General features: G+C 37.4%; 1 protein-coding gene across 7 annotated transcripts in view; it reads left to right on the forward strand.

Annotated features, from left to right (window-relative positions):
* The window catches only part of LOC136032777 (kazrin-like), a 161,104-nt gene that overhangs the window by 132,075 nt on the left and 16,418 nt on the right, over positions 1–12,611 (forward strand). For all 7 annotated transcript variants that reach the window (XM_065713132.1, XM_065713130.1, XM_065713133.1 and 4 more), the window contains one exon: positions 8,712–8,870. In XM_065713132.1, coding sequence (XP_065569204.1) covers positions 8,712–8,870 — 159 coding nt within the window. The remainder of the gene's footprint in view (positions 1–8,711; positions 8,871–12,611) is intronic.

Genomic DNA, 12,611 nt, shown 5'->3' on the forward strand with positions numbered 1-12,611 from the left:
TTACTTTCAGTTAAAAAAACTTGTTTTTTTTTATTTAATTCAGTAAAGCGCCAGCAGCCTCCGTGCAGAACATATAAGGAGCTCTTAGACTTCAGCTTCTTGTTTTAAAGGAGAGTAATGAAGAATACCTTGAAGTAAAGATACCGTTCAAATGCTATTAAAACACAAACAGTGCCTTGGCAAACTACTTTGTTTTAGAATTATTAACTATATATTATAGGTTATATAAGCTTAAAATGTACTTCAATGAAATGTATTATTGCAAAAGTTAGTGAGCGAAATTTCTAAATGAAGTTTTAAACCCTTTGGTCAGAAAAAAAGAGAAGAGTTATTCATTACTGCAAAGAAGATTTAAATCAACAGGAACTTTAATTTTGGAGGATTTTTTGTCCTGTGGTGGTGCAGTGGATTTGACCTTAGCTTGGTAATACGGGACCCAGAGATCGAATCACGCTACAGGAATGCACTGCAGGGCCGACGCATGGACCTTAGTAGTCAAGAAGCGTCGTTAATCCTTAAATAATAAATAAATAAATCTAAAGTTGCCTTAATTACTATATTTTAGCAGTGATGCCTCAATCTATTTAACAGGACACGCAGCCGCTACGCTTTTCTTCCTTAATGGTTTAAGATCATGAAGAAGTTTAACCGTGATTCCCTCAAGACACAGGTGTTACTAATTTTCTTCAAGATGCGGATGTTTCTTACATAACAATGAGTATTTTCCAAAAGATGCAGGTGTTGTTACATAATAGGGGGCTTGGCTATTTACTTATGCAATTGTTGTCTCCAAAATTTCTTTGGTTGTTATATTAAATGTTTAAAAACTCACGAGGACCAGGAGAAAACTACCAGGCCCAATATTGGGGAACCTTCAAGACGCTGGACCCTAACAAGCACTTCCAACGGGGTTCTAGCGGTCAATTCAAGCAGGGCCCTAGTAATCAATTCCAATGGGGCCCTAGCAACCAATCACAACGGGGGCCCTTGCGTGAAATTTCTATTGTGGGCTCTAACAACCAATTCCAACGGGGCGCCCTAGCGGTCAACTCCACCGGGGGCACTAGCAGCCACTTCCAACCGGAGCCCTAGCAATCAATAGTTCTAACAATCAATTCTAACGGAGGGGGGCCCTTGCAGTCAACTCCAACGGGGCCCTCTAGAAACCAATTCCAAAGGGGGCCATAGTGAGCCATTTCACCAGGGGCCCTAACAGGCAATTCTACCGGGAGCCCTGACAATCAATTAAAACGAGGTACTAGTATCCACGTTCACTGGGTCACCTATCAACGTATTACAACGGGGGGCCAGCAAGTCAAGTGAAGAGTCCCTGGTTTTTTTCTTTGAGATTTCAGTTTCTCTCAAGATTTTTTTGTTTTAAGATTTTTTTTCTAGACATTCTCTTGAAGATTTTTTCCTCTGGAAATTAATAAAATCCAAAGATGTTTGTCCTCCTTAGTAATCGAAAGAGATTTCCCCAATGGAATGCTGCTTTAACCACCTATGCCAAGAAGGCCTTCCTAATTATGATTCGCGAAATACTTTCTAGTAGAAATGATTCGGTAAGCTATGGATGGATGTAACCTATGTCGGGAATAATTGACATGCGGGGGAGAAAATCAATTACTGGAAATTGGTCACATTTCCAGTAACTGCAGTGTGCACCTGCTTGTTAAAATGTTATTATTTTCTAACGTGACCTAGACATTGCTTTGTAAGGCACGGACTTATTTAATTGTATATTCAAGCTTTATTAATACAAAATTATAAAATCATTAAATCAATGAAAAAAGCAATTAAAACTCAACAAACGTAAAAATAAAACGTGAAAAAAGCTGATATAGGATAAAATATAAGCAACAGAGCGTGAATTAAAGAAATGCGGAAACCCTAGCAAGCAATTGTAGGGGAGGAGGAGGGTGGTTATCAGAGGTAAATTTAATCCATATTAAGTGATATTTCTGAGAGGTTTTAACGAAAATTCCTCAATTCTTTGAGCCTAGACTAAGCCTTCCTTGTTGAAAAGTACATAATGAAATAATAATTTTCTCGTATTTTGCAAAATCCCCTTAGAGGTAAATTTAAGCCACATTAAGAGACGCTTTTGAGAGCGTTTAACGGGAACACCCAAGGGATGACTTAATAGAGGTAAATTCAAGGGGAACGCAAGACATGTGACTTGATACTATATGTTGTTCATTCTTTTTTGGTATTATTTTCTCTCAGTTCCCGACTTCTAGCACACTATGGCTGGCATATGGCATCCTCTGTAACATATTACCATTACTTGCTTTATTAGATATTCTCATGATAAAAATATGCTTTAAATCCATTACTAGAGCTGGCACATGAAACCATCTAGCACTTCTTATCATTCCTAAGGTATTCTCAAAAATTTTCATGATAAAAAATTGATTTAAATCCATTGGTTTGTGTTTTTGCAATCCTTCCCCAACGTGAAGCCCCCACATGGTAATTCTTGCCACGGTGGCAAACTATGAATGGCACACTCCATCCCTTGGCACAGTTGTCATTTCAAAGGCATTTAAAGATAATTCATGATAAAAATCATGCTTTAAGTCTAGCAGTTTGTGTTTTATTAAGCCACCCCCAACGTGATGTCCCCATCATGGCAATTAATGTCACCATTCACAATATGGCTGGCACTTGGCTCCTTCCGACACCGCTTGGCACCCTCCTACACTGGTTATCTTTCCAGACATTTTCCAGACATTGTCTGGCAAAAATATGCGTTTACACTAGAATGTATTGCTTAAACTTAGAGGAACATTCCCAACGGCATTTCTTCTGATGACTCATGGCAGTTGACGCAAGTGTGGCCAAATGTACCCTCCCAACGACGCTCCCTAGCGTGCACTAGCACGCTTAAGGTAATTTCAAGTTTACGCCGATTCCAGGATTTTGTATGCAGCTGCCTCTGTGGCAGTCTATGGCTGGTCATTGACAATACCTAGTTTGTTGTACATTTTCTAACACTATCAGTTATACATTGGAAGGTTAAAAACACTCAGATCTTTATTTTGAAAGGTGAAGATCAAAAATTTCAAGAAAGTGTTACCAAAAAATTCAGCACTACTGATGGTGGATATGCGAGAGTAACATTTCCAGAGATGATACTGCTCACAGAGAATGATATCCTAAAGATTTTAGTTGATGACGGAGGCGAACTTTTTACTACTGCTGCTGGTAACATACTACCCGTTGGTAATCTTTCTTGTATCACAATCTTTCTTGTAATATTATTCAAAAGAAGACAAAAATAAGGCAAGCCAATTACAGCAATCTAGGAATCTATGTTAAATAATGTCCTAATAGACGATGAAATTACATGTAAAATAAAAAGAGTATTTACAAACAGTATCATCAAGGAATATAAGGATCACTTGATGAAAAACGAAGCACCGGTAAATGTGACTGGCACCATCGATAGTTAACCAACAGATACACTCATTTAACACAATAGTACTAATGATGAAATGTATGGCGAGGCTGTTAAAAGTTCTATTTGACCACAAAAGGGAATATTTGACATCTCAAGATAAAACATACTGAAATATTTTATAAGATGAATTCAAAGAATCCATTTTTAATGATGATATTCTACATGTCATTATTTCAATAAAAATATGTTATTGCATTATTTTGCTGTGTTTCCATTATATTTAGGGTATGCTAGCAACTCCAATGTTTAGAATGTTCATTCAAAAACTCAGAGGCACAAGAAAAGGAATTTTCAGAAATGAAGGTACTATTTCTAGGCTCACAGGGGTTCTACTAGATTCTGAGATAGGTTAACAGGATTTTTATTTAAGTCTAAGAGAAGTGGGCGGCAATTTTTCCAAAGTTAACATACAGAGACAAGCAAACAAACCGTCGGACCCAGGGGCACAGAGAGAGTGAGAGAGAGACAAAACCACACAAATAAACACAAGGACACAGAAACGGGCAAACAGATGCTGCAACACACAGACACAGGAAGAGAAAGACAAAACACACACAACCACTCACAATCGGGCCCACAGGTGAAAAGAGACTGGCAAACAGACGCGTATACACAGAGGCTCAGAGATACAAAAAAATAGATACAAACAAAGTCAGACACACACGCACACAGAGACAGGAAAACATGCGGTCAGTCCCACGGGCACAGAGAGAGAGAGAGAGAGAGAGGGAGGGAGGGAGAGAGAGAGAGAGAGAGAGAGAGAGAGAGAGAGAGAGAGAGAGAGAAGAGAGGCAGAAACACAAGCACGCAAAGTTAGACACAGAGGTATGCAAACTGGTGCTGAGACAGGCAAACAAACGCTCAAACACGCAGGCATAGAGACAAATAGAAACACACGCAAGCACACAAAGTTAGACACACAGCCATGCAAACAGACGCAGAGAAAGGTAAATAGACAATCAGATACACAGGCACAGAGAGAAACAGAAACACACACAAAAGCACACAAACTTAGACACACAGGTATGCAAACAGATTCATAGACAGGCAAACAGACGCTCAGAAATACGGACACAGAGAGAGACAAAAAAAAAAACACACAAACAGGAAAAAACGCACACAGGGTTGCAGATACATGCAAACAGACGCTCAGACACACAGGCATAGAGAGAGACAAAAAACACACAAACACATAATGCCCGACACACAGGGACACAGAGACAGCCAAACAGACGCTGAAACACACAGGCACAAAGAGAGACAAATACACACATACAAGCACATAAAGTCAGACGAATAGGAACATAAAGACAGCCATAAGGAAGCTCATACACACAGGCAGGAGAGACAAAAACACAAAGTCAGACACACAAGCACACAGAGACAAGCAAAAATACGCTGAGACCCACTGGCAGAGAGAGAGAGAGAGAGAGAGAGAGAGAGAGAGAGAGAGGGGAGAGAGAGGGGAGAGAGAGAGAGAGAGAGAGAGAGAGAGAGAGAGAGAGAGAGAGAGAGACAGAAACAATCATATGTGTCTAATTTTATGTGTTTGTGTGTGTTTTTTTTTCTCTCTCGGTGCCTTTGTTTCTGAGTGTCTGTTTGCCTGCCTATGTTTTTGACTTTGTGTGCCTATTTTTTCTGTCTTTCTCTATGCTCGTGTGTCTGAGCGTCTGTTTTCCTGTTTCTACGTCTGTTTGCATGCCTCTGTGTCTGACTTTGTGTGCTCGTGTGTGCGTTTCTGTCCATCTCTCTATGCCTGTGTGTCACAGCGTTTGTTTGCCTGTCACCGTGTGCTTATCTGTCTTACTTTGTGGCTTTTTTGTCTCTCCCTGTGCCTATGTGTTTGAGCGTCTGTTTGTCTGTCTCTTTGTGCCTGTGTGTCTGACTTTGTGTGCGTGTGTTTCTCTCTCTCTCTCTCTCTCCTTCTCTCTCTCTCTCTCTCTCTCTCTCTCTCCCTCTCTCTCTCTCTCTCTCTCTCTCTCCTCTCTCTCTCTCTCTCTCTCTCTCTCTCTCTCTCTCTCTCTCTCTCTCTCTCTGTGCCCGTGGGGCTGATCGTCTGTTTGCCTGTCTCTTTGTGGCTGTGTGTCTGACTTTGTATGTGTGTTTTGTTTCTTTGTGCCTTTGAGGCTGAGCGTATATTTTCCGGTCTCTCTTCGTCTTTGTGCCTGACTTTGTGTGCTTGTGTTTATTTGTGTGTGTTTGATCTCTCTTTCTTTGTGGCTCAGTGTCTCAGCGTCTCTTTGCCTTTCTCTTTGTGCCTGTGTGTTTGTGTGTGTTTTTATGTCTTCCTCCCCTCTCCCTCCCTCCCCCCTCTCTCTCTCTCCCTCTCCCTCTCTCTCTCTCTCTGTTCCCCTGGATCTGACCGTTTGTTTGCTTGTTTCTGTGTGTGGACTTTAGAAAAAAATCCTGCCTATTTCTTTCAGAATTCGGTAAAAAGCCTGTTAGACTATCTCAGACTCTAGAAGATTCCCTTATGAGCTTGATAGTAATACCTTTGTCTCTGAAAATCCCTTTTCTTCCGTCTCGTATTTTTGAATAAACATTCCAAACGTTTGAGTTGCTAGCGCACTTAAAAAATAACGGAAACCTAACAAAGTAATGCAATAAAAGATTTTTATTGAAATAATAGCATGTAGAATATCATCATAGAAAATGAATGCTTTCAACCCATCTCATAAAATACTTCAGCATGTTTTCTCTTGAGATGTCACATATTCTTTTTTGGGGTCATACACAACTTTTAACAACCTCGCCATACATTTCATCTTAAATACTACTGTTTTAAGTGAGTGTATCTGCTATTTAACTATCGGTGGCACTAGTTACGTTTGTTGGTATTTACCTAGAGATATTTGAATTGCTCGCTACGGCCCCCGCGGGAATTGATTGCTAGGGCCTCGTTGGGATTGACGGCTAGGGCCTTGTTGGAATTTCTCGCTAGGACCTGGCATCTTGAAGGCTCCTCAATATCAGGCCCTGAAGGTTTTTTCTCACCCTCATGGGTATTTAAATATTTAAGGTACCAACTAAAGAAATCTTTAAGAAAGCACTTGCATAAATAAACAAACAAGCCCCCCCCATTATCTAACAAATACCTGCATCTTTTAGAAAACACTCCCTATTACGCAGCAAACACCTACATCTTGTAGAAAAGTGATATACACCTGCGTATTGAGGAAATCGCCGTTAATCTTCTTCGTGATCTTAAACCGTTAACGAAGAAAAGAGTAGCGGCTATATATGTTGTTAATTAGATTGAGGCATCACTACTTATTTTGCCCCTGTCATCTCTCGGCTACCTTAGCTCCGAAGATATGACTTTGTATTTTTAGAGCGAGTACTATATTTGAAAATGAGCACACTGTATTGGTCGCATTTTTTTATATATCTAATCATGTTTCAAAACACAGAAGTTTTGGACCGACCCAAACTATGTTGCATCTCTTCTTTTACCCTTACTATTGTGAATCAAGCTTTTGATTCAATTGACTTCGCTATGACTTAAAGGTTAGACAAAAACCATTCTTGTTTCCACATTTTGTCACTGTATATGAAATAAAAAGAAACTCAAATATAGTATTTTTTGTTGTGTAATTAAAACTTTTCTTAATAAAGGTTTTTTATTCCTTATTTAAAAAAAATCTTAATGTTATTTAATAAATGCACTGTTTCTCAATGAAGGCTTAATAAAAGGATTTTCTTAATAAAGATTTTTTAATATAATTTATGCATTTGCATTCTGTTTGTGTTTATTTTCGTTAACTTTTTCTGTCATCCGTAGGAACAAACCGGTTTATTCGCTAGTTTCTTTCAGCCTAGCACGAAACAAGACAAAGACAAGTGACAGAATAGATGGGAAATATATAATTTGGGCAAAATATTTGCACATAAGGAGGGGGGGTAAAGTATTTGGACAGTTTGAAGTCAGAAAACAGTTCTTACTTCATAATATGCAGAATAATTGTACCTAACACATTTTGCATGCAGACCCGCTGTACTTTGCCCCTCCCCCTCTTAATGTGCAAATATATAGCCCTAATTTGTTTATAAGCTAACGAAGAAACTAACGAAGAAACCGGTTTATTCTCGAGTTTTACACAACATAAACTTGAGTGAGTTGCGCATTCAACACAAGCACCGAATAAAAATTATTACGTATATGAAAGGGGTTGCCTCCTCCTCAAGACCTAGCTCTTTACGCTAAAGTTCCTATAAAATTTTACAACAGAGTTTATTGTTCTAATTGAACTGCCATTGTGTTTAAGGAATCGTTCTTAAAGAACTAGGACAAAAAGTCAAAAAGAGCAATCTTGGGGAAGGGGAAACTCCTTTCATATACGTAATAATTTCTGTTCATTTTAAGCTTTGATGTTGCACCTTACTTTCAGTTGAAAAAACTTGTTTAAAAAAATTAATTTCTGATCGTTTTTAAATAATACTCAGAAATCCGGCTCTCTCTCCATGAAAAATTCCGGTACTTGGGCATTACACGCCACTCACTCAAATATACGATAGGTAATACTTGAGGTCAAACCAGTTTCTTTGTTACTTTGGAAGCAATTTCGGGCTATATATTTGCACCTTAGAGAAGAGGGGATAAAATATAGCGAGTCTGCATTTAAAAAGCGTTAGGTACAATTGTTCTGTATACTATTAAGCAACAATTGTTTTCTGACTTCAAACTGTCCAGATAATTTACCCCCCCCCCCCTTATGTTCAAATATATAGCCAAATTGAATGTTGTGTCTTTGTCTTATCTCGCGCTAGGCTGAAAGAAACTAACGAAGAAGCCGGTTTATTTCGAGTTTTACGCAGCATAAACTCAGGCGTATAATACACAAGTACCAATTCTTTCTCCCTATGGAAAATAAAAGAACAAAACACAAATAAAATTCTTAAATATGGAAAGCCTTATTTTTTTTTCATGGGTGAGGGTGTTTTCTAGGGAGGATATTTTACCAGGGGGATTTTACCGGAGAATATTTTCCGTCAGGGTTATTTTACACGGAGGTGTTTTCCGGGGGTAGGGGTATTTCCATGGGAGAAATTTTCCGCGGTAATTTCCGCATTTTTTCCAGGGAGCATTTTCTGCGGGGGTGGGGGTTATCGGGGGGGGGGGTATTTGCCGTGGGTGAATATTCTGGGGGGAGGTAAATTTGGGGGATTAAAGCCTACAAGCCTTTTTTTCCTTTTTTCATAAATTAATTCTCTCTCTCACTACAGCCTTAATCTCAAATTTTCATTTCAGTATTCTGAAACGTTCAAAGCAAGCCTAATTGATGGACGTCTATTGGAAGCTCTAACCAAAAAGGAGCTTGAGAAGTATTTGAGTGTCGCCAAAAAGTTCCATCAAACTTCTGTTATTCATGGAGTTACCTTCCTCAAACTTTTAAAATTTGATAAAAAGGTTTGAAATCTTTTTTCTTTTTTTCAAAGACAAATAGGCTCGTAAAAAAGCTCCAATTGAGATGCAGTTAAAAATCTTTAATATCATAAATAATTGAAGAGATAAAACTACCTGATATCTTTTAAATTAAGTTTTCCGACTTTTCATAATTTTAACTCAGTAAAGTCTACTAACAGTAAATAAGTTGTTGTGCGATAGCCTATACTTAACGCTCCCATTGTCTAATCTAGTAATTTTAACCAAAAGTTTTAAGAAAAGATCTATTAATGCAAAAAACGAACAAAAATTATCCGGTAATAGAGGTCACATACTACCCTCTCAACCCTCCTCTCTTTGTTCTAGATTTGGACTAGTGCTTTACTAAAAGAACTTAAGAGTTCAATATCTGCGACAAATAATTAGTGAAACTGGTAAATGCCGTTTACCACATATCTCGTATGTAGAAACGTTTATTGTGGAAGACCTGGGAAAAAGTCACTTTTGGTTAAAGAGCAGGAGTTGAGGATATGGTCCCTTCTTAGTCTCCTCTAGTCCCTTCTTATGTCCCTTCTTAGGAAAATTGCTATATATTTTAAGTCTTAATTTAGTTATTTACTTTTATTTCTAATAAATGCTGACTTTCAAATGGACTTCTGTTCAATTTTAGTATCATATATGATATTAATATCATATTAGATTATAAAATTGTTGCTCTGTTGCTCTAAAATTGCAAAGTGTCAAGTATTTGACACTTTGGATACCCCCCCCCCTTGTATAAAAGCTCCGGGGATTCAACCCTAATACACTGAGTGCATATACGCAATAGTGAATTGCCATTAACATTACTGAATAAAAAAACTCTAATGACCATTCAGTTTTTGTGGAGTGCATATATTTTAGGGACAACTGGGAACAAATGCGCCACTACCCGGTAGTACGTTCTCTGAAATTAGACTATGTAAAAATTATACTTTCTTTAGTTCTAAGCTGATGGTCTTAGAATTGTGAATGTCTTATACTGTCTTAGAAGTGTCATTTGATATCATTTTGGTGCTTTTAGGGCCAAAATTTCTGTTTTGTGGCACAAGAGAGCATGAATGTGCACTGTGCTGTAATGTGATCTCTTCAGTCACTTAAAAAGTTCGGTATAATCTCAAGATTCCGTTAAAATGAAGCCTCTCCGGATGTGCTTCCACTGCTAACCCAGTACGTTGATCCCTGGAAAAGAAAACCCTACAATAAATGAACAAGTATTTGTAACTATCCTACTCGGGGAATACCGCGAAATTTGTGTTTTTGTATATTAGAACTTGATACCTACAGTTTATTTTTCTTAGACTGGTTGAATTTCATTGTATAATATCATCAACATCTAGCCCAATTTTGGGGATTTCTCCTTTTTGTTGGAAGTTATTCACTTTTTACGGTTATAATATTTCTGCAGATGCATTAAAATAAACGAATTTTGCATATTTGGAATCAGTGTAAAAATCAATTCATTTCATAAATTTAATTTTTACAATTAAATAAATTTGATTTTACAATATATGTATAAGAATATATATATTCTTATATTTTTTTTAGAGTTATGTTTTCTATTGATGCATGTTACTCTTTATCTTATGTACAAGGGGGGGGAAAGTGATCAGAGAATTTCCGCTAAGTTTCAACGTAGGATATTTAACAAATTATGAACTTTAGGATAAGAATTTATACGTTTGAAGGGCGTCAGTCCCCACACCTCTTATATATAGGCCTATGTATGACATGTTTGGCTCGTATCAACATTATTCTTTAACCTTATTTGTTAATTTTCTGTTTAATTTCTGTCCCTCTATAGTAGCATATTGAGGGTTGTCCCAAATATGAAGGAAGCTCGCCTCCACAGTAATGAATATGAATAGATCAAATAAAAAGGAACTACATAAAAACATTCTATTATTAGGATAACCTATGATCAGGTAAAGTGTGTGCTCCACATTTAACCTGATGGATCTTCGTAGCGACCGAATAGAACCAAGTAAATGTAATAATGTCATTAACAATAAAAGTAGCTCTGCAATAACAGATACATGGATTCCTTTATTTTTCTCAATATTCAATGAAAAAAAAAATAATTCAATAAAAATAGCCACTGCTAGGAGGTCAACTAACCAGTACGCAGTGCTTTGTTTAATTAATTAAATCATATCATCAATCAAACAAAAATAAAGACAACAAAGAACAAGGAAAAAAACAAAAAACAACCAAACCGTGATCAAACAGTTCGTGGTAACGAACTGTAGTAAGGAGCGACCCGGCTCAATAGCAACCAAAACTCTAAAAAATGTGGTTTTGATATCAATAGCTACATCAAAAGAATCGCATTTTAATGCTGATTTTAAATATATAAGTTTAATCGAGTTTAGTCTTACCCATCAAAAGTTGCGAGCCTGAGAAAATTTGCCTTATTTTAAAAAATAGGGGAAAACAACCCCTAAAAGTCATAAGATCTTAACGAAAATCACACCATCAGATTCAACGTGTCAGAGAACCCTATTGCAGAAGACAAATCACGGGTGCGTGTTTATTTGTTGTTTTTTCCCCAGGGGTCATCGTATCAACCAAGTGGTCACAGAATGTCGCAAGAGGGCTCATTCTAACGGAAATGAAAAGTTCTAGTTCCCTTTTTAAGTGAAGAAAAAATTGGAGGGCACCTAGGGCCCCTCCCACGCTCATTCTTTCTCCAAAGTCAACGGATCAAAATTTTTAGATAGCCTTTTGTTCCGCGTAGTCAAAAACCATAATAACTATGTTCTTGGGAATGACTTACTCCCCCGAAGTCCCTGGGGGAGGGGCTGCAAGTTACAAACTTCGGCCAGTGTTTACATATAAAAATGGCTATTGGGAAGTGTACAGTGTTTTCAGGGGATTTTTTTTTGGTTTTGGGGGTGGGGTTGAGGGGAGGGAGCTATGTGGGAGGATCTTTCCTTGGAGAAATATGTCATGGGGGAACAGAAATTCAATGAAAAGGGCGCAGGGTTTTCTAAAATTACTATAAAAAACAATGAAAAAATAAACATGGAAAAGTTTTTTCAATTGAAAGTAAGGAGTAGCATTGAAACTTAAAACGAACAGAGATTATTGCGCATATGAGGGGTTCTAAAAATAAGTTAGCATAAAGAGCGAGGTATTTAGGAGGAGATAAATACCTCGCTCTTTCTGCTTTAGTATTTTTAGTAAATTCAACTATTTATTCTACGGCCTTTCGGATTCAGGGGTCATTCTTAAAGAATTGGGACAAAACTTACGATTTAGTGTAAAGAGCTAGGTGTTAACGAGGGTACAAAGCCCCTCATATACATAATAAAAATTTAAGAATATAAAAGTTTGTTACATAAGCTAATTCTTAAGTTACGTATATTTTTTACTAATAAAAACATTCGTTAAAAATTAAAATTTATAGTTGCCTTTTTATGTAATCGAAAATTGCAGGGCAACTAGGATTTCCCCACCCCTTATTTCTCAAAATCGTCTGATCAAAACTAAGAGAAAGCCATTTAGCCAAAAAAGGAATTAATATGCAAATTTCATTTTAATAATTTATGTGTGGAGAGCCGAAATCAAACATTCATTAATTCAAAAACGTTCAGAAATTACATAAAAAAAACTAGTTTTTTTAACTGAAAGTAAGGAGCCACATTAAAACTTAAAACGAACAGAAATGACTCCGTATATGAAACGGGATGTCCCCTCCGCAATCCCTCGCTCTTTACGCTAAAG

This window comes from Artemia franciscana, chromosome 11 (assembly GCF_032884065.1).
Source record: "Artemia franciscana chromosome 11, ASM3288406v1, whole genome shotgun sequence".
NCBI lineage: Eukaryota > Metazoa > Arthropoda > Branchiopoda > Anostraca > Artemiidae > Artemia > Artemia franciscana.